Source organism: Micropterus salmoides, unplaced genomic scaffold, assembly GCF_014851395.1.
Source record: "Micropterus salmoides isolate LMB-PRFRI ecotype aquatic unplaced genomic scaffold, ASM1485139v1 Ms_hic_scaffold_17, whole genome shotgun sequence".
NCBI lineage: Eukaryota > Metazoa > Chordata > Actinopteri > Centrarchiformes > Centrarchidae > Micropterus > Micropterus salmoides.
In genome coordinates this window covers 30,581,378-30,602,027 of record NW_024040817.1, presented here as the reverse complement: position 1 = coordinate 30,602,027, position 20,650 = coordinate 30,581,378, and the positions used below count along the sequence as shown (strand labels likewise).

The 20,650-nt window shown below is 42.1% G+C and overlaps 2 protein-coding genes across 4 annotated transcripts in view; both read right to left on the bottom strand.

Annotated features, from left to right (window-relative positions):
* The window catches only part of eepd1 (endonuclease/exonuclease/phosphatase family domain containing 1), a 31,938-nt gene extending 22,232 nt beyond the window's left edge, over positions 1-9,706 (bottom strand). Inside the window, exons 1-2 of one of the 2 annotated variants that reach the window (XM_038724851.1) lie at positions 9,466-9,706; positions 8,419-9,338 (exon numbers count right to left, since the gene is read on the bottom strand). In XM_038724851.1, coding sequence (XP_038580779.1) covers positions 8,419-9,266 — 848 coding nt within the window. In that variant the 5' untranslated portion in view covers positions 9,267-9,338; positions 9,466-9,706. Of the gene's footprint in view, positions 1-8,418 lie in introns of both variants that reach the window. The other variant, XM_038724852.1, reaches the window with a different exon arrangement.
* An 8,257-nt stretch (positions 9,707-17,963) lies between these two features.
* LOC119907179 (septin-7) overlaps positions 17,964-20,650 on the bottom strand; it is a 39,138-nt gene continuing 36,451 nt past the window's right edge. For both annotated transcript variants that reach the window (XM_038724831.1, XM_038724832.1), the window contains 2 exons: positions 20,501-20,646; positions 17,964-19,072 (listed from right to left, as the gene is read on the bottom strand). In XM_038724831.1, the coding sequence (XP_038580759.1) occupies positions 19,036-19,072; positions 20,501-20,646 (183 nt within the window). In that variant the 3' untranslated portion in view covers positions 17,964-19,035. The remainder of the gene's footprint in view (positions 19,073-20,500; positions 20,647-20,650) is intronic.

The following is a 20,650-nucleotide window of genomic DNA, read 5'->3' as shown; positions in this document are numbered from 1 at the left end:
TCATTCGTACAAAATCATACACCAATGGCTCAGCCATTTGGGGTTTAGTGTCTTGCACAAGGACACTTTGACATGCAGAATGGGAGAGCTGGGGATCAAACCACCGACCTTCTGATAAGCGGATGACCCCTCTACCACCTGAACCACAGCTGCACATGTAATAATCTTGAGCTAGGAGACACAGACCATCTCACAGTAAAGTTCCGCCCCATAAATAATATCATTAAAACAATCATTACTGCATTTGCTTTTTTATTTAGCCACAGTTTGTCTAAAATATGAGCGTTTGGAACAAACTAAACCAGGCCAGTAGAGAGGCGGATAAAAGTGGTGTGGTTTAAAAGTTTAACTGTGAATGTTTTGATACTTTCTTTTCACCATGAAACTCATCCTTGGAATCCATTCCAAGCAAAAGGAGGAAGCTCCAAATATTTTTAGAGCCACTTTTTCTGCATACACAGGATGAATGAGGAATGAAGTTTTACTATTCAGAATAAGTATGAAGTTCAGCAATCTTTGCATTTTACACCGACCCATAATTCTCCTCGCTCTCTCCAGTGCTTCTAAGGCAATCCATCTTTTGTTTTAATCTCGCTAATTAAAGTGGAGGTGCATTTAGCTTGCTAGTGACCACAGCGAGTCAGTCTGCTGCAGGACACAAACAAGCCAAAATCAGCTGTGTTTAGCAAAAGAAACAGGGTTGGGAGCGCTGTGTTGGCCCGACTGACTCCTGGCTGGCAGGGCCTGCTGGGCAATGCCCCTAACTCACTGTCCAACCACAATAAAATGCTGCGCCAATGGAAATTTCCACATGAGCACCCAACACCCCGAGTCAGCTCAGCACAGACCGCCTCTGCAGCACCCCGTTCCTCATGTCCTCAGCGTGAATCACGTCGTCTCAGTGAGATCGGAATACTACGCACCAACCTCACTGAAAATGTGAATGCCCAGCGTGTTTGTTTGTGTGTGTGTGTGTGTGTGTGTGTGTGTGTGTGTGTGTGTGTGTGTGTGTGTGTGTGTGTTTGGGATAGTTCTATCAGTCTGTGAAAGGATAAAAATAGTGTGTGATGCTTCTGCCAAACACTGTGCCTGCCTAGCTCATAATCCGGGCCAACAGAGCACAGATGTTGGGTACGTTATCTCAACAGCTGCCCTGGGCTTGTGTATATAGCCTGTCAGAAACATGCAGATTTGCAATCTCACACATAAGCATGTTCACAGCCTTTCACTTACAAAGTCTGGGAGTTGCATAAAATGTATTTTATGGTATCAAAGAATTGAAGGCGCTTTGCATAGAATTGTTTGCAATAGAGTCAAATGAACTGCTTTCCTTGGTGTAATTAGTGTAAACAATGAGATCATGGTAAATGAATTACGGCACAACAAGCATTTTTAGAGCTAGATTTTCTCAAAGTTAAAGATATAGTACCACATTGGGGAAAATATACTTATTTGCTTTCTTTCCAAGAGTGAGAGGAGAACTCTTACGGCCGGGCTTTAAGTGGCAAGCTTCATATAAAGTTTCCCCCTGCTTCCAGTCTTTGCGCTAAGCTAGGCTAACCACGTCCTGATTCCAGCTCCGTACTGAACAGCCAGACATGAGATTAGTGTCCATCTTCTCTTCTCACTCTTGGAAATAAAAGCATATAAGCATGTTTGCCAAAATGTTGAACTATTCCTTTAAGGCTACAGTTTCCATAGGCTTTCTGAGCCTTAAGGAGTGAGACAGAGGCCTTTGCTTCAGTGGGCATTTGCCAATATATTTACCTCTGCACAATATGCAAAATGCAGAAGCCAATCGAGCAGGAACTAATGCACTTGTATGTTTCTCCACGGATGTTTTCCATACAGTACAGCTGCCGAATAACATAATACCTGTGCAAAAACCAAAAAATGTCACCATGACACAGGATTAATTTCAGGTGAAGTAATAAAACTGATAACAGTTCAGCACAAAGAAAAAAGTAACTAATACAATCTTTATTCATCATACATTATCAAAAGCATGATCAATTATTGGGGCAATTATAAGTGCATTTGTGATAATATAAAACTTGGCTGTACAAATAAACTAGAAAAAGACAACAACATGTTGTCCAGATTGTGGTCTGCAGCCCCACCTAGGCTCCATCCTTTATGGCTTTATGATGTGTACACAAGCCAAATGCTTTTCATTTCTGAAAGACAGCAAAAGATAGCAGAAGATACTGCTGCACGATTCACGACATATAGCTCGGGTCCCTGAGTCCAACTCCATCACATTTAGTCACCCCTTTATGCAGCCAAATACAATATGAATGTGATTTTCAACTGATCATTTAAGAAAAGTTCTTTGGGGATTTATTGGAAATGCGTGTTTTTTCTCTCAAGCCTCGGAGTAGCCATGTCACTGTGCACTGCTAACAAAAAGCAATCTGTCCTTGGCTTCTAAGTTACATTTACCAGCTAAAATGTGTTACATTGTCTCTGTATGCCCCTTGCCACTGACACACCTACACAGAGCCTTGAGAGAAAAGAAACATTTCTGATAAATCCCCAAAGAACATTTTAAATTCACATTGATATTGTTAAAGTATTTGACTAAAGCTCAAAATGGTCGTGCCTTGGATTTATTCACTTAAGTAATATGCTTTATTTATAGTTTATAGTCACAGAGAACAACAGTCTGCACAGTTAGATTAAGCCATTTTCTCCCATGGTTGTTAAAGTAAACAGGAAATATAAAACAGCCGAATGTTAGATGACGCATGGTGTAATGTTACCATGACAGCGGCAGTGCCGAAATTTTACATGGGGAGGAAAATCTATTTTAAGTGACTACTACTAACAGGAACACCTTCCTTATGTTGATCATCCTCGTATATCGTGCGTGTGTGAAGACAAATAGGAAGCAGAATTTGTGGCGCTGTCTTGTTGCCGCTGCCGTCTTGACAAAGCGCCTCGGAATGACTTTGCTTCAAATGTTTGTGCCACTTCAAGTGTGATAAGCTGTTTCCATTTCCTAGAGCTTACAGAGCACCATGTTGTTGGGTCTCGGTCTTAAACACTGCCAAACTTTAGATGGTCGTAGGCGGGTTTTTATATCAGCTGCAATTTGTTTTCTGGGGAGTCCCAGTGTGACACCAAAATGTGTGACCTATCGGATTCTGTGACCCCAGTGGGAAGTTAAGCGCCAGAGGCTTTGTTGACGATGTGAAGCGGCTGCAGTTTGGTCGGGTTTAGGTACAAAAAGTACTTGGTTATGGTTAGGAAAACATCGTTGTTTGGGTTTTGGTCACAGAATCTGATATGTCACAGATTTTGGTGTTACACCGGCTAGCAAGGTGTTATGCAAATGACGTATTGCCGTAATCGATGGCGTCGCTGAATCGCCCCATTTTTTGAAATACAACAGAAACACAAAGTAGTACTGACAGCCATAATTTCAGCTTGTGGTAAAATGGTGCAACTTCTTTTAATGGGCATTTAGCATGTGAAAGTACAAATTATTTTTGTGTGCACAGTGGGAAGCAATATTTTTTTTTAAATGCAAATTTTGAAAGTATTCACCATTAGTGACTTGATAGGCACATGGTCTTGTTCTATATCACCATTAGCAGTACCAGGGCAGCAAAATGTGAAGTTTAGCTGCTGATCTGAGCTTCCCTGCTGTTACCGTTTCATTACCAATAATATTCATCAGCTGTTTGTCTCAGGAAGGTACATTTCTGTCCACGTAACAAAGCCATAACAGAGCACGGGAGAAGAACTACAGGAAGTTACAATTCAACAATATATTTTTTTCCCCTCAGGGTAGTAAAAGTTTAGCTGGCGGAAGCTGCCGTTTCATTACCAATTAGTGATCAGCTGATTGGCTCACGAACATAACCAGCACAGTCAAAACAGAGCACTGGAGAGAGACTATCTACATGAAATGAATCCAACTACATGTTTTTTCTACCAGGGCAGTAAAAGTTTAGCTGGATGACGGCTTTCATGCTCTAAGCTAACGTTACGGTTTATTGCAGTTTGATTGCTAAAGTCCGACTAACTTAATTACCTGTCCAGCAGAAAACAGACAACTTCAGCGCCGCTTTGAAAACATTTGACCTGCACCAGCTCCTTCCATCTGGGAAAATCCACAACGATTATATCCCTGATTTCTGTCATCTGTGTGTATCTGTCCCGACTCTGTCTGGCTGTCAGCTCATGCTAAACAACGCGTGTGCTCCTTTATTTGTCCAAATGTCACTTCTCTTCTTACTTCTAATAAACTACTCAGAGACGGTATATTATTATTGTTATTATTTTCTCTTCTTCTTCTTCATGCGCATTCAATGTAGTGACGGGCGTCTGTACTGCCGGAATTATACAAGCAGAAGAAGAACGCCATGATAACGAAATGTGCTCTGTAGCGCTGTTTGTTCGTTGTTGGCAACTGTAGAAACATGGCGACACAATATGGCGACCAACGTGGAAGGGGAGACCCGCAGTTATGTAGATAGAAATGTCTCATTCTAAGGTAATAAAAACATAATGATTCGTTATGTAAGATCTTTACACATCACTGAAATCATAGTTATGGATCTTATATTGCATTTCTGTCAATAGAGCATCAGAAACATTACACACTGGGCCTTTAAGCAAGTAACTATATTTTCCCAAAATGTGGAACTTTTCTGTTCACTTATTCAAAGTCATAGTCATGGCAGTGAACTGCACACTGCAGGCTCATGTTTACAGATGACAAAAGGGTTCTTTGGACAGATCACTTCGTCACTGCTGTCCTGTAACTCAATTTTATGTTTTGATTCTTCACTTCCTGTGTGCCCTCAAAGTGTCAGGTAGGCGGGATGGTAAATTGGCTGGAACATAAGCCGTCATACTGCGGGGATGCTCTCACCAGAGAGGGTGGATGTTGTTTATTGCATAAAATTCTTGCTTCATGCAGCTTAGGAGTTGCACAGTAGTGCAAGACACATATTTTTCAAAGCTGAGGCAGCCAAATTCTTCTCTGTGACACAAGAAAAAACCCTGACTAAACCCTCCAGATACGGAAAAGTCCTCCTATAAACTGCCACGTAGAAAGAGAGGACCCGACGAGGCAGATTGGACAACTCTGAATCAAGTGAGTCTCTGTCAGCTCACATCTACACCTTAATCCATGTGAACTGTTTAAGAGCGAGTAGCGGCTCTTTCACTTCCCTTCAGCCCAGTGTGTGAGACTGACTAATGGCTGGCTGATTACGAACATCAGCAGGCCCGGGAGGCTGCGGTGGCTGTAACCTTTGGTAAGCGGGAGTTCATTGAACTCTAGTAGCTCTCTGCTTGCGCCTGGAGGAAAGCCAGGAAGTGTGTAAACTCAGCCTGGATCTTGTGATTGCTCGCACAGCGGAGCCCGAGCGCTGTGCAAACACGCCGTATCTCCCCTACAGCCTCCTCCTCCTCCATAACAATGATCCCTACAATAATCACCATTAGGGTTGTTCCTCGTGGCTTGGGAACACAGGAAATGGGAGACATGAGTGAAGGAAGCGGTGGGGATTTGTAAGACGGTGGGTGGGTTTGGTGGGAGAGCTCTAATCAAAACACACAACTGACTCTCCTTGTTCAAATGGATCTGTGATGAGGCTCCAGGCGAACCTAAGGTTACCTAAGGTTTGCACTGGGCGTGGTGGAGCTTTATGGATGGCTAAATAACACAGACATCATGCCACCTAATGCAAACACTGGCAAGTGTCTTCTGTTAAAGTTACAGTGCCGCAAAGACTACAACCAACAGCTACCTGGACGACAACATGCATCTACGTCCACATAACATAGTGGAGAAATACAACACCAATCAGATTCACACTGCTGTGAACTGAACAGTACTTTCATCTGCTCAAAACACAACTTGAGAATACGTCTAATTAAAAAATTGCACCTGGCACTGTCTTGTTAGATCTTGCTTTTCTTTGCCAATGTTCAGCCAATAGTCTTTTGCTTGTGGAAGAAGAAAAAAAAAAGAAAAAAGGAGAGGACAAAAGTAATGAGAAAGCGTACTAACTGGGTGAAATCACTAATTCACAGGCTGGGCAGCCATCCAGACATCTTTCTCTCATCGCTTGCAACATGTTGAATCAGCCAAGCAGCCTTTGATAAGTGCCAACTAGGGCTGAACTAAGTAGCAGCTCAGGGCTCTGTCCGCAGTGACCAGGAGGGCCCCAAAGTAAGTATGGAGAAAAAAAAGGGGACATTTATACGTATTTCCTTGCACACGTGCCTTACTGAAGAGATAAACAGTAACTCAGAAGAATAACAAAAAGGGCACTTCTACAGAAAAGCTCCATTGTAGCCTGCTGCTGAGAACAGGACAGATGTCATTATCAGACAACAGTCCTGTTACTTGTAGCTACATAGCTAAGTGGGTGCTAAAAAGACCTGGGCCAACTCTGACACTCTGTTCAACACGACCACTTATAAGACTTTGCTATGAATTGCAGATCTCGGCACCAGTTATTTCAAGAAGATCAGATTAGTTTCAATTTTATTGCAGTTTTCTACAGTCTGTGACAGTTCAGGTTGCCAGGATCATATGAAACACAGGTATAGAAATTTAAATCACAACAAGGCCTACTTGGTGTCACAGAGAACAGAATGTTTAGGAGCAAGGATGGATCATATGATGGCTGCATTGCGGAGGATACTAATTTTACTGGCAGTGACAGTTTCAGATGTAAGAACACGTATTGCAGGAATGCCCCCCCCCTCCCCCCCTCCCTCCACCGTTCCAAGCAGGTCAGGGCTCACCACCCAAGCAGGGTACTGCGCAGCTCCAGGCACTTCATCTGGCAAACCCAGCCAGTATAACCTGGTGCCAACAGACACTGGGAAAGTCTGGTCACACCCTGCTCATGAAGTGTGTATTATGAACAAAGAATAACTGAAGAGCATTGTGACCATTTGAGCGGTCATGTGAGCAGAACAAAGTAAATATCTTGTTTGCCGTTCCATGCTGAGCCATGTCACATCATAGAGCTTTTAGACAAGGGGAGCGGCGCAGCTTGTGGTCAAGCGAATACATGCAGAATCCCATTGAATTAATCTCGTTACTCATTGACTATGGAACCTGACGCTGAAACACTACACTCAGTTTATCTAGGCAGATTAACCTGGATCACAGAGGCCTGTTTTCCTGCCATCTGCACCACAAATGTTGCACTCGGGGCAAAAGAACACGGCCATTTTAACCAGTAAACTACAGATCACGGTGCTCTCTCTGCTCGTCATTCATTTCCCTTATAAGTGAGATCTGCTGTGCATCAAAGAACCTGAGATGTTGCATTAAAATCAAAGTCAAATAAATGTGGGGAAACAGTAGCGTCATGTTTAATTAATTTAACTGTATAGATATAAAAAATATATGTTTTTAGTTTTTGTGGTTTTCTTTTATATTTGCAATTTCCAATAATGTTTTAACTGTTTTTTCCTCTTTGAAAGTTTTATGAAAGATTTTATTTCTTCCAGTACCATCAACCTTCAAGGATTTTTTTTATTTTATTTAAAAAATACTCAATAAAAAGTTCTTTTCAAAGCTGTGAAGCCATTGTTGAATGAACCTGTGACTGGGTTCCAGGGTAAAATAGTGTTTTTTGTGCCCCTGCTGATCCCTCTCCCACCCTCATTGCGTAGTGTATGTACCCTGTCATGTCCACGTTCTCATCGAATACTGTGCGCACCAAGACCCACAAACTAACCAGTGCTAGTATACTCTGGGATAAAACCATCCGGTCACAGGTTTTCTAAATGTCTGTTAGTTTGGGGTGTTTTCATTAAACACAACTTTATGTAGGAACAGGCACCATGTGAGCACGATGTAAACTACAAAGAGTTTAAAACTAGATTCTGACGGGACTCAAGATGAAGTATTAATCCAGGACCTTCAGGTTATGTTGTCCTTTAGTGGTGCAGATTCCACAACACAATTTTAATTCATCAAATTACCAAAAACAACTGCACATGCAGTGAACCTTTTTGGGTCCCTGGGAATCTGAGTTTCCTCTCAAATTTTGGTAAACAGGTTACTTCGACTGTAGTGAGACGAGGCAATGCTCGGTTTATGGGGATTGTTCTCTCTAGAGTATCTAACCCATCGCAGAGTCACAGCACCTTGCTGACTTCCACCTTTTAAATGGTTTGCACTAGCTGTCACCACACTGACAGTCCACACACAACCAGGAATTGCTCTCCTGTGTTTATTTGAAACATCCCACATGCAGTAGAAGACTGATCTGGCCCAGATATGGCTTCTAGACTGCACTGCTATCACACAATCAGCACCGACATCTGCGTCAGGAATGGACCAAGAATTAGCACCATATTAAAGATGGCAAGCTCAACGTGGGCTCACACTGAGGAATGATGAGGCCTACAGGTAAGGCTTGGACGGTTACTCACTCATTCTCCAGCAGGGTCATGCACACCACCTCTTTGACCCCCGGGTTGTTGGCCTTATCGCAGGAGCAGCCCTGCAGGCTCCAGGTGGCCAGACGCACCACGGGCTTCCCGTCCCGCAGGCCGGGCGGGGGCTCCACGTTTGGCCGCACAGAGATGATCTGGGTCGGTCCTCCGGGCGGGAGGTCCAGATCGTCGCTCATGAGACTGAATGAAGTCGGGCTGGGGTGCGACTTGGTGGTGCAGGTCAGCCCTCCGTTGGTGTTGGTGGACGGCGCCCTGGAGCGCTCCACGAACACTTGGAAGCGGATTTTGTCCAGAAGGGAGCTGTTGATGTGGTTGACCCTCACCAAGTCCTCGATGCTTTTGAACGGCCCGTGTTCGGCCCGGTACGCCACGATGTTCTTAGCTATTTTCTCCGTGATGCCCCGGATGCTCATGAGCTGTGCCAGGGTGGCAGTGTTAATGTTCATGCCGGTGCAGGACTGGTGATCTAGATCTTTGCGCAAGGAGGACGGGGAGTGCTGGGAAGAACTGGTCCTGCTGGAGACACATATCTCCAGTTTGATCACCTCCAGTTTGGTGGCCCCGATCCCGCTGACCAGAGCAAGGTCCTCCACTTTTTTAAACCCCCCAATGCAGTCCCGGTACTCCACGATATTCTGCGCAACAGTGCGGTTGACTCCCGGCAGGGTCATGAGTTCCTCCTCGGTGGCCGTGTTGATGTTCAGGCGCTCCTGGTTCACCAGGATGTGGCCAAAGTTGCACGCAGCGCTGAACTTGCGCTTGCCGCAGCTGAAGTCCGTGGGGTCCTTGGGAATGGAGCGGTGGCAACCCAAACTTCCACCCATGGCTCCAGCGGATCACCGGGGTCCGGATCAGCGGAGCGTGCGGGAGCAGACAGCGGGCCACGGCAGAGTGAGCTGAAACAAAACCACCACGGAGCCAGTCAGGAAGGTGACAGTCACGCAGATTTACAGCACAGGACACACAGACACCGCCTTGCTCAGATTAGACTGGCTCGCTCAGTGTGATCTTGGACATACGCACCACACAGCAGTTGTCCTCAGTCCCGGCTACATGCTGCATGGATCTCACACACCTGCCTTACGGCTCAGAGTCTCAGTGCTGTCCGCACAGCTGAAGCCCGCCGGTGTGTCCTCTGTGGGAGATGAGCTCTGGATATACAGCCTCCTCCGCAGGCTAAACTTTGCCCTCCAACGGTGTGACTGGTCACAGGTCGGCCTCCACACACACACTCCTCTGTCAGGCAGACGCCAGCGCTCACATCAATACTAACCATTGCTCCCGACGCGCGTCAAGACACACAAGTTCAGATAGGCAAATGCACCGGAACACTCACTCTTGGACTTCAAAATAAAAGTAGCATAAGTAAGAAGGCGAAGCACGCGAGCCAGTTTAAATAAATGCGTGTGCACTCTTATGCCAAATATATTATAGGTTTGTTGCATTACATTCAATGTTTAGTCTTCTCATAAACTTTGTGAGCCCAAGAAGGACACAGGACGTCCATAAAATTGATTTAACTCGCCGCCCATGCATATTGACTTAATGCCAATAGAGAATGAATGTAATCAATATATTTATAGATTTATTTCCACAGTAATTCTTTCCCCACATTTATTTCTACACAGTAAATAAGTAAAAATATAATTATACATCTATTTTTACAAATGTTGCGTCTTTCTACAATAAATAAAAAATAATTTATTTATGTTTTTCATTTTCATTTTATCATGCGCATTTTTACTTTTTCCCCCCTGTCCATTTTGGGTCTCCATAATAAGCAACCAATCTAGTTTTGACCAATTTTTTTAAAAAGAAGAAAAAAATGCAACTTTATTGCAATAACTTTGTTTTCATGCACATATTATGTCTCTATACATTGTATATTTGGATTTCCTCATTTTGGAGCCTGTAACTGTTTGGTCCCCACATCTGAAAAAAAAAAAGAAAAAGTTTGAGTCAGTCCAGCTCTTATCTTGAAACCAAACGCTCTCTTCTTCTGTTATGTGTTGCTTAATGCTTCCTCCATCATCATCATCAGCAGCAGGAGTAGGCGTGGCTCCAGGCATGACAACCAAATGTTTCCTCTGGCTGGGGAAGTGGAGCTGATTGCACACATGTAAAACAAAACAAAAATAATGCTATATACAAATTTAGATTTGGTTTTCATTTTGTTTTATGATTGATCATTCACTCTTGATGCCTGGTGTTCTGATGTCTACAGTAAACCAGAACAACAAGGTTTTAAAATAAATAATAATTTTATTATATTATTATATTATATATTCATAATCAGTATTAAAATAATTGGTTAGTAAATTCTATTCTACATTAACTTTTTAGTCTTAAAGGATGTAGGACAAGTTGTAACACAGGTTCTCCTGTAACCCACCCATTATTCTGCAAATTAAAATCATAGTTAGGGGTTAGGCAAAAGGGAATTCCCATAAATATGTGGTGCATGGTAGCTATATCTAAGAATTTCTTGGTTTCAAGGTCTTGGAACTTTCAAGGATGTTGTTTTATAGAAATAGAGATGTTTTCAATGCAGGGCTAGTTTGCAGCAAGTGGGTAAAGCATTGAGTGTTTGACTGTGGACTCCATCAGTGGAAGGATGTAATTATCACTCTGGCTCCTTCCGCTGTGACCCTGCCTGATTGAATTAGCATTGCATTATAATTTCAGATAAGACACATGCTTTGGTTTCCTTCTTGATCAACAAAGCCTGTGATTATCCATTGATCTTGTGCTTTCTCCCTTGTGCAATGGCATTGAAAAGCTCATCATTCATAGACAAGAGGTTTCTTTCTTTTCTGGTGACCAATCTAGTAGCTTTAAATGTATTCTTTGCAAATGGAAATAAGAAACACAGTCACAAAGGGACAGTTATATACGCACCCACTCTGGGACTAATGAATATTTTCACTGTTGTTGATTTCAGTGCTGAGAGTGCATTATTTCATGCTAATGTATTAATAGTTATTATAAATATGCCACACCAGCAATTTTCAAAGAGGGATTCCGGGACCACCGGGAGTTCTTGAGTGGGTTCCAATGGTTAATTAGAGGGTTTTAGGGGTCCTTCTGAGTATTCTAGGGCCCACAAGAAGATTGAAGGAGGTCAATGGGTTCTGTGGTCCCTGTGACATCACAAGGGTAACAGACTTGGTGGTTCTATGGCCTCTAAAGGGGGTTCCCATGATATGAGAGGATGTCTTTAACGGCATCCTAAAGTGTTTTAAAGGGGGTTCTAGGGATTATTGTAGGGTTCTCATAGGTCCTTATGAGGGTTCAATGAGTTCTTGAAAAGATTCCAAGAAAATTTTTACTTAGGGATTGCTGAAGGAATCCTTGAGGTGCTTCCTGGGATTCTTAGGTGGGTAAGTTCTTGGTAGACTCAGGTGGGTTCTTGAGAGGGTTCCAGTGTCCAAATCAAAATGAGGACTAGCAACAGTTTAATAATTAAATAGCTTTTCGACAGTGAGAGGATATAGGGTTATTATTTTATTATTTTATCATAGGTTTTGTGGTTAGCACTGTTTCTTCTCTAGACAGTAACTATGAAAAATGATATACAAATGCAAATTCTGTCATATGGCACTCTGTTTACTTTATTAAATGGGTGGAATAGTCAATTAGTAACCAGTAACATGGATCTCTGGCACTGACAGAGAGTGTGGTGCAGACAGTCAGCTATATATCAGCATCATCTAGTGGTGTAAGAATAAGCCACTGTGCACATCACAGCTCTATTTACAGCCAGGACGCCCCATGGCATGAATGCTAGACATGGCCACCTCTGCTTGACCTCAGCTCATGGATAAAGCAGAAGATCTCAAGCACAGGTATGATCCAATAAAAAAATCAAAGATAACTCCAAACGGAAGGCATCAACATATCTAAAAAGGACAAATGCAAAAGAGGAATGATTCTGGTGTCTGATCCACCTCCAAATCAGATATGAGGATTTAGATTTCACCATGATAGGAATCTGAAAAACATGATGGTGTCTTAGGATTCATCGTATGTGATGGTATCTTCGCATGGACTTTGTCTAATATTACTAAGCCTGTGGTTCTTGGCAGTCTGAGTTCTTAACAATTGCCTGGTAATTTAGGACCAAGGCCAGAGAAGATCCGACGTTGTGCAATGACTGGTCAGTTCATTTATATTCCCCATTAAAGGTGCCATATGTAAGAATGTGAAGGATGTATTAATCACTTTGCCAATGTAAGAACAGGCTGTAAAGTAACTTTTAAAATGAGTCCTTCCTGACTTTCTTAGCCGTCTATAACTGACTGTGGACTGATTTCTATGTAAATTACTTTTACTTTAGGATGTGAAGATTATGCACACTCCTGAGGGTACCCACCAAAATACACAGTCCAACGCAAAGTCAAAGCAAACATTACTGCAAAGCATATGAAATATATTGTGATACTGTGGTTTTAGCTGGCTAATGTTAGCTAATATTAGCTTGGTTGCTAATGCCAACAAATTGCTTGCTAGCTAATATAGCAAAGTACTGTTTTCAGTGGATAACGTTAGCTTATTCATCCAGACTCCCGGGGCTGGCTTGCTGTTTGCAGGTTACTTTATTGGCTGGCGTTAATGAAGCCACCTCCGGATCCATGCAGCTGGCTGGCAAAACCTTTGCTTGCTTGCTTGTTAACACTATCTGTGTGCGTAATCTCTTTCATTCTCCAAGCTAGATTAGTTTAGCTCTTGTCCGGCCCAATTAACAATTGCTTTCTACTAGCCTAGAGCGATGCATAGCAGAGAGGGCCAGCTAGCTAACTGTTGCACAGACATTCCAGTGTAACCTAAGCTAAGCTGGAACTGGCCGGCTGAGCATGGCGTCGGTTGCTTCGTCATGTTGGCTGATGGCATCGGTGTCAGGGTTTTCTGAAAGTTGCACATAGGACCTTTAGATAAATGCCCCTACTGGTGTGCCCTTGTTTTGTCCTCTGTGTTGTTGTTTTGTCAGTGTACAAAGAACTTGAGATGATGGAAATAAATAAATAATGAATCGATTTGAACCGCTGAAAACTTCCCTGTAGAATAAATGGATGCTTGTGGTTTATGATCATAAAAGCAAATGAGCGTGTATCTTCGTTCATATCATGGTTTGTATGTATCATGGCCCACATGCATCACATTTTCTGTTGGTTTTCCTGGTCCCCAGAGCCCTGATGATTTTAATGACCCTCTACTTTCCCTCTTTTGCTACAATTGTACACATGACATTTTAGAATCCAAAGAGCAGTTTGCCATGAAATTTATTTATTATCCCCAGAGGATCCATCCTTTCCATTTTGGTGAATTTATGAGCTTTCTATTGCCAAACTGTGGACAGTGTATACAAAATATAAAAAGCTCATGGCTTGTTCCCAGCAAAATTTACTGTGGATATTAATGGTCCCCCATTGGATTAGCCACTTGGCCTCCAATCGTCAAACGTTTCTAGTTGTATACAAAACAAATGAAAATCAAATGGGGTGGATTGTTTTTCTACTGGCTCAAAGAACAGCATACTGTATCTGTATCCTCTTCAGTCAATCAACACAGTCCACAATTTTATCAGAAACTACAGTATTGTGGCGGCATTTAGGGCATGCGAATGTGGCTTTACATTGTTAGCCACACTAGTGGAATAGCATTGTTTTACCGCTTTGGTCCATACTGAAATATTTCAAATATTGGATGTATTGCCATGAAAGTTAGTATTAACATTCAAGGTCCCCAGAGGATGAATCCTAAAGATGCTGGTGATCCCCTGGTTTTTCCTCTAGCACCACCAGCCAGTGAAGGTTTTAATTCCTCCTTCTCCTCTATATATGAATACAAAGTTTGGTACAGACATTCATGACTCATCACGATGAATACTAAAGACTTTAGTGATACCCTGATTTTTGCTCCAACACCAGTTTGAAGTTGACATCTAAGGTTTTCGATGAAATGTCTCGACACATGTGGGATGGACAGCTCTCAGACGCTCCCCTCTGGATGAATTGTAATAACTTGGTGATCCCCTGACTCATCTTAATTTGTCCAATACTAGTTTATGCTAATGATTTGTTAATTAAGAAACTAGTGAGGAATAAATCAGGAACGACTTGATTTTTGATATTGATGAGTCACTAGAAAACAGACTAAGAGATCCTATATTAATGAATCATTAGGTAATAATTAATTCATGAAGATCTGTTTATACCGCTATGAACTACTCTACAAAATTTGATTGGGAGTTACTCATTAACCAATAGTTCACTAGCAGTTAGTTCCCCATTCCAAAAACCACAAATGTCAACCTGTGTCATGGTTTTATTTGCCGTTTGTTTTGAAAGTATCCTTCATGTGTCTTGTGTTACTTTACTTTCGGCCTTTGTCTTTTACTGCCTGTTTGTCTGCCCTAATTAGTTTCACCTGTTTCTAGTTATCCACCCCTCACTTGTGTATTTAGTCCGTGCGCTTCCCTTGTCTGTTATGAGTTCGTCTTTGTCTTCTTGTCCAGCGGAGTAGCCTTTTCTGAGTGTTATTGGACCTCTTGAATTTTATTGTCTTCTTCGTTTTGGATTTGCCTTTTTGACTGTCTGACTTTGCCTGCCTCACCATTGTCGCAAGCCAGTGTTTTCTTTTGATTTATTATTTAAACATTTGCACTGTACCTGTACTGTCTTTGTGTCTGCATCCAAATCCCTTGTGTTCCTGTGTCCTCGCTTGAACTAAACGTGACAAACTGGTGTTCTGAAAATTCAGGGTCTCACCAAAGTCATTAGGATTCATCCTCTGGAAACCATGAATATCTGTTCCACACATTGATGCTGAGCTAACATGGCGAACATGACGATAACCTGCTAAACATCAGCATATTACCATGCATGTAACATTTGCATTAAGCTTAAAGCACAGGCACGGCCTTACAGAGCTGCTATAACCACAGTCTTGTCAATCCTTTAAGTGGAATCCATTTATCCTTTTTATTTAAAGGTAACTTTCTCTTATTTTAAGTCTAGCCTGGTAGTTATTGTCACTATTAGATGTTGTAAGATGCAAGTAGCCTAGCAGCAGGACTAATTTTAATTTGTTTTAAATAAGAAATTGAATATCTACATACTAATGGCTTTTACACTCTCAATAAAACTGAAAGAATTTGCAGTTGCAGATGTGGAGATGGCCAAAATCTTTTTTTCTCATACAAGTAGAATAGGTTTAAATATCAGAAGAATTGTATTGTAAAAGAAAGTATTGGCACTGGAATTCAAAAACCTATTTACAGAGCTGAATATGCTCCTGTTTCCCTTGCTGTTGCTTTATTACCTGAATAACATACTTTGTCTAGAGTGTATAGAAATGTCAGCATCAGTGACACATTTCCTACAGTTGTATCACTTTGCCCAGGGCTGGAGCTAACCCAGAAACTCTCAGGCAACCAGGTCAATGTCAGAACAGCAATGAACCAAGCATGAATTAACTCTGATCCAACTGATAGGGGGGAGAATTTGGCAGCGATGGTGGAGGTAAGGAACAATGAACAAACAGGGAGGTATGGTGAGTTATTCACTCCATAGTCCACAGAGTAATGCAGTCAGGGGTTGGCCTCTATCTTTGGGGGCCTCCGGCAGAATTAGATTTGTGACCAGATCCTGTCCTGTCATGTGGGTTGACACATGGGGTTTTACTGAACACCTCCGTAACTGGCCAAGGGTGTCTTCACCTGGGTGACGGACAGCCAATCAGCAAGAGGAGAGGCCGAAGCAGACCAGCTATCAGTCTGGGAAGGCTGTGGCGTGATGCTGCAGTACAGCAGTGTGTGTGTGTTTTTACACTACAGAGTTCAGAGGGTCCAGCTTTTGTTTGAATAAGCCAGAGGGAAGGAATTTAAGGTTACATCAATAAATGGAGCAAATACTGATAGTGTTAAAATTTAAAATCGGTTGACCAGATCTTATATAGATAGAAAACAGTTGATACATTGGATAATGTACTGTGGAAGTGGTCAGTAAAATTGGCTGAATGTGGGTACAACTGGACACCCATCAGTGGACAGGAAGTAAACCTGCAACTGCACCCCACAATGGTCAAAATGTTCCATCCCTGCAAGGAGAATCCTGGGGGGAGAAACTTAATACCTTTAATCTCATGGTAAGAATAGCAAGATTCTGACTTGCTTGGTGACCACTGAACCCTCCTCAAGTATCCCTGGAAAACCTCAACGTTCATATATATTTCTGTCAAGAGTCCCTGTAACGCTATTAAGTGCCCTCTTTATGAGCCCTGAAAACCTCCTAAAGTATTCTTACCACTCCTTCAACTTCCCCATTACCTCCTCAAGAATCACTGGAACCCCTCAAAGTCCCTTAAGATGCCCCAGAACTCCCACAAGAACTAAAGGAGCTTCAAGAATTAACCTGTTACCCTCACAAGGAACCACCTCAAGAACCTCTGCATCCCTTAATCCCCCAGAACATTCTTAAATTGCCCTCAAAGGGACATCCTCAATATCTCTAGAATCCTCTAGTAGGACTCCTGGACAATCCCCAATAATCCCTAGAACCTCCTGAATAACTGCTGGCTGCTTAAGAGCCCACGATGGTCTCCAAATTCGACAACTAACCTGAATTCTGAAAGAATGAAAACCATTGAATAATGAAATAAAATGGCTTCCTTCACATTGACACCTTCAGTTTTGATCAGTGCCAAGTTGGCACTGATCAAAACTGAAGGTGTCAATCACCTCAGTGACACTCTGAGGTGCACTGCACATCAAGACAAAACACAGCTGCTTCATGGTTAAAGTCCAGAGACACTGATAAGGCTGATCAAATGCATGGAAAGTCCCTGAACCTGTCACAAGAAGTTCAGTGCAGTCTCGTGCTGCCACCTGCTGGAAGTAAACGTCATTAAAAGGTCTAAACGCAAAGTTCAGAACCAGAGAAATGTCAAAACTTATCAGCTGAAAAAAGACTGCAAAAAAAGTTCATAATTAAAATTGGCTCACTGTCTTTTTGGGGGAACTGTATTTAGCCACTTCTGCAGTGTGAACACAGTACACGATTTAAATGTGTATGTAGTTTGGAACTGGGACACAGATATTGTCTGCACCCTTAGTTCCAATAAAGGGAAATCCTAATACAACTGTATAGTGTACAATACTATTTTAGAACATGTTGTACTTTAAAATATGTGGCAACAGTTTTGGGAAGGCCCTTTCCTGTTTCAATCCAAATGGTCTGCCCAGTTTGATGTGCCTGCACCCCTGACCACAAGCCCATGTAACACCGTGAGCCAGGACTAGTCCTCTTACATCAGTGTTAGACCTCGCTAATGCTCCAGTGGCTGAATGACAGCAAATCCCTGCAGCCAGGTTCCAACATCTGGACAGCCTGAAACCAGTAGAGTGCGGGCTGTTACAGCAGTACATTAATGTCCGTGGGTTTAGAATAACATGTACAACACTAACATATGGGTGTAAGGTTTGCGTATCAACATACTGCTAAAATTAGGTGAGCAAGACCATCTGTGTTTTTCCCCCATCACAATTTTATTATGTGACTTTGTACAATAAAAACAAGACATTACAAAATACAGATGCAGTACACCAACAGTACTAAATGTGATGTAAAGAAAGCCAGCTGGGTACAGTTATTGAGTTGAACGCTGTTTGACTGAAGCATCTTAACTCCGGCATTCTCATCCACTAACATCCAACACCAGCTTTCCACATCCTGCCCCGGGAGAGATTTGATTCTACTGGGGAAAAAAATGCACAAGAAGTTCACGTAAAAGCACCTCGAGAGCAGTTTCTTTATATCGTTACACTCAGCGTGAGTGAAGTCAGGAAAACATGTTTGGTTTCCAAGAGCAGGGCCGGAAAACACCGGCTAGGATACTGGAAACAAAATGAACACAGTTTCTGCGCCATGGCCAATCCAAAAGGAAAACACTAAATGAACAAAAAGCAAGACAAAGTTACACATTGCTGAAGTTAAACACTGCAGTTCATGGTTATACAATTTACATTACAGGAGATGGAAGAGTATAACATCTTGGGAAATTAAATGTGTAAGTGAACCAAAAGATACATACATATAAAAAAAGAAAAAACAGTGCTTGAGGTGTGCTTCAGCCTAACTCTGCTTTGTGCAGGAAGTGAAAGGCTGACCTCTGTTTGTTTTTTTGGCATTAAAAGAATGCAGCACAGAGCAGTGCAGCAACCAACATTCCCAAAGTAGAAGAGGAAAAAAATGACTGAACTCTGAACGTTGCCCTCCAGTTTGTCATGAAGGAAGAACACCGGCTGTGTTTTCTATGTGAATATACTTGTTTTGGTGAGCAGTGGCCCTGAACAGGACTGTACACATAATCAATACAGAGATTCTAACAGTTACTTAAGGAGGAACATGAGGATGAGCGGAGAGCAATTGGTTAAATTCAGAGTCCAGACTACACTGCCCCCTGGCTTTCACTTGATTATTACACAGTAATACGGTCATCAGCGGATGTAGTTGATTGACAGATGTTCTGACAATCATGGCTGGCAGGTTGGCAAAAGATAATACACCGTAACATAAGGAATGTCCTCCAGAGTTATTAAAATATCTTCTTCTTTTTGTTCTTTTCCAAGGTCCTGTGAAAAGGAGAGGAAAGAAAAGCAGTCAAAAAAAATTATAATGTACAGACTTATGGAACAACTTGAAATGTACTCTTAATTTGTATGACAGGTGAATGTATTGCAGGGACCTTAGACGGCAGAACAGGATGTGCATGTGTATTCAACCTTGTGCTGCTGCAGCCTTTATTTGACAGCATGTGACTCAAACTGGATTTCAAAGTGATATGGAAATGTTCCTGGCTGCAACCCAGTCATCTTGAGGTGCTTAACTTTTATGTGACTCGGGTGCTTATTGAGAGACCAACACAGTGAAAGAGGCTATACTGTATACTGGCATGCTGCTGCCTCCACTCTGAGGCCGCTAGATTTATAATTCTGCCCGCAGGTTCATCACTGACGATAACTGCAACATTCAACTATCTATACTATAAAGTTGTTTGACCGTCCCTGTCTGAGGTGTGTAATAACCATTGGTACTTATTTATTTACAAAGCCCTTGTTGGTAAATTGCCATCTTACACCTAATCATTGATGATCTGCAATGTCACGCACAAATCTTCTATATCTATCTGTACATTTAGAATTGATGATCAGTTGCAAAGTGCTGACTATGAAAATGGAATTTATTTTGAGCCGTCATATTTTCTTTAATATCACAGTAGTGCCATTTATCATGAAACATTTCTTCTTAACTTAACCCACCTTTCGCTTTAAAATTGTAACGCAGTGACTTTTACTCAGAGTACATTCTAACTGACCTATGTTTTATTTTCATCTAAGTACATTTTTACAAAAGTACTTTTTCTTGAGTCAAATGTCTTAAAAGTAACTGACACTGTTTGCAAGTCTAGTTCAGTAACATTTTGTACATCATCGCCATGATGGCCAGCAACATTGAGGGGGTACTATATCTGCGATGGAAAACTGAGGGTGGGGCACCAGAAGCAAGTCGAGTAGAGGCGAGTCAAGACAAGCTGATCTGGTACCAGCAATGTGTAAGTGCCACTGGAGTAATAAGACAATCTATAAGAGCATCTACAGTGCGATAGTGTGGGAAGGTGCACGTTGTAACATCTCTCTGCAATTAAATTCATTCCCAAGTCATAAAAAAACTAAACAAACCAGTACTGTAGGCCACTGAAGGGGTTTTTGTTTTTGCTACATTTGTGTTGAATCTCTGCTCTGAGTAGCGCTCCTATTTCTCCCTGTTGTAACAGGTGCATGGAGCCCAGTATTCCTTGCTAACAGAAGTTTCAATTTATAAATGAATGATTTGTTACAGACAATTAAATCATCCTTTTCTTTTTTTTCACATTTTGGTGGTTGTCTGGCTCTTGATACTCAGAATGCTCAGTGATATCTTCAGTCTACAGTTGAATTAAGCCTGTACATCCTTCCCTTACACCCAGTAAACCTGATCATCATGTGTGGTGGTGTGTTTACCTGGAGGCGTCTAGTTTCTGCTGTTCCAGAATCCTCTGCTGGGTCTCCCAGCTGGCCTTCTCTTCCTCGTGTTGACGGCGTTTCTCTTCCAGTTCTCTATGCTGGGCCTCCAGGTTCTTTTTCATTTGCTCGTGGCGCCTCTGGAGCTGC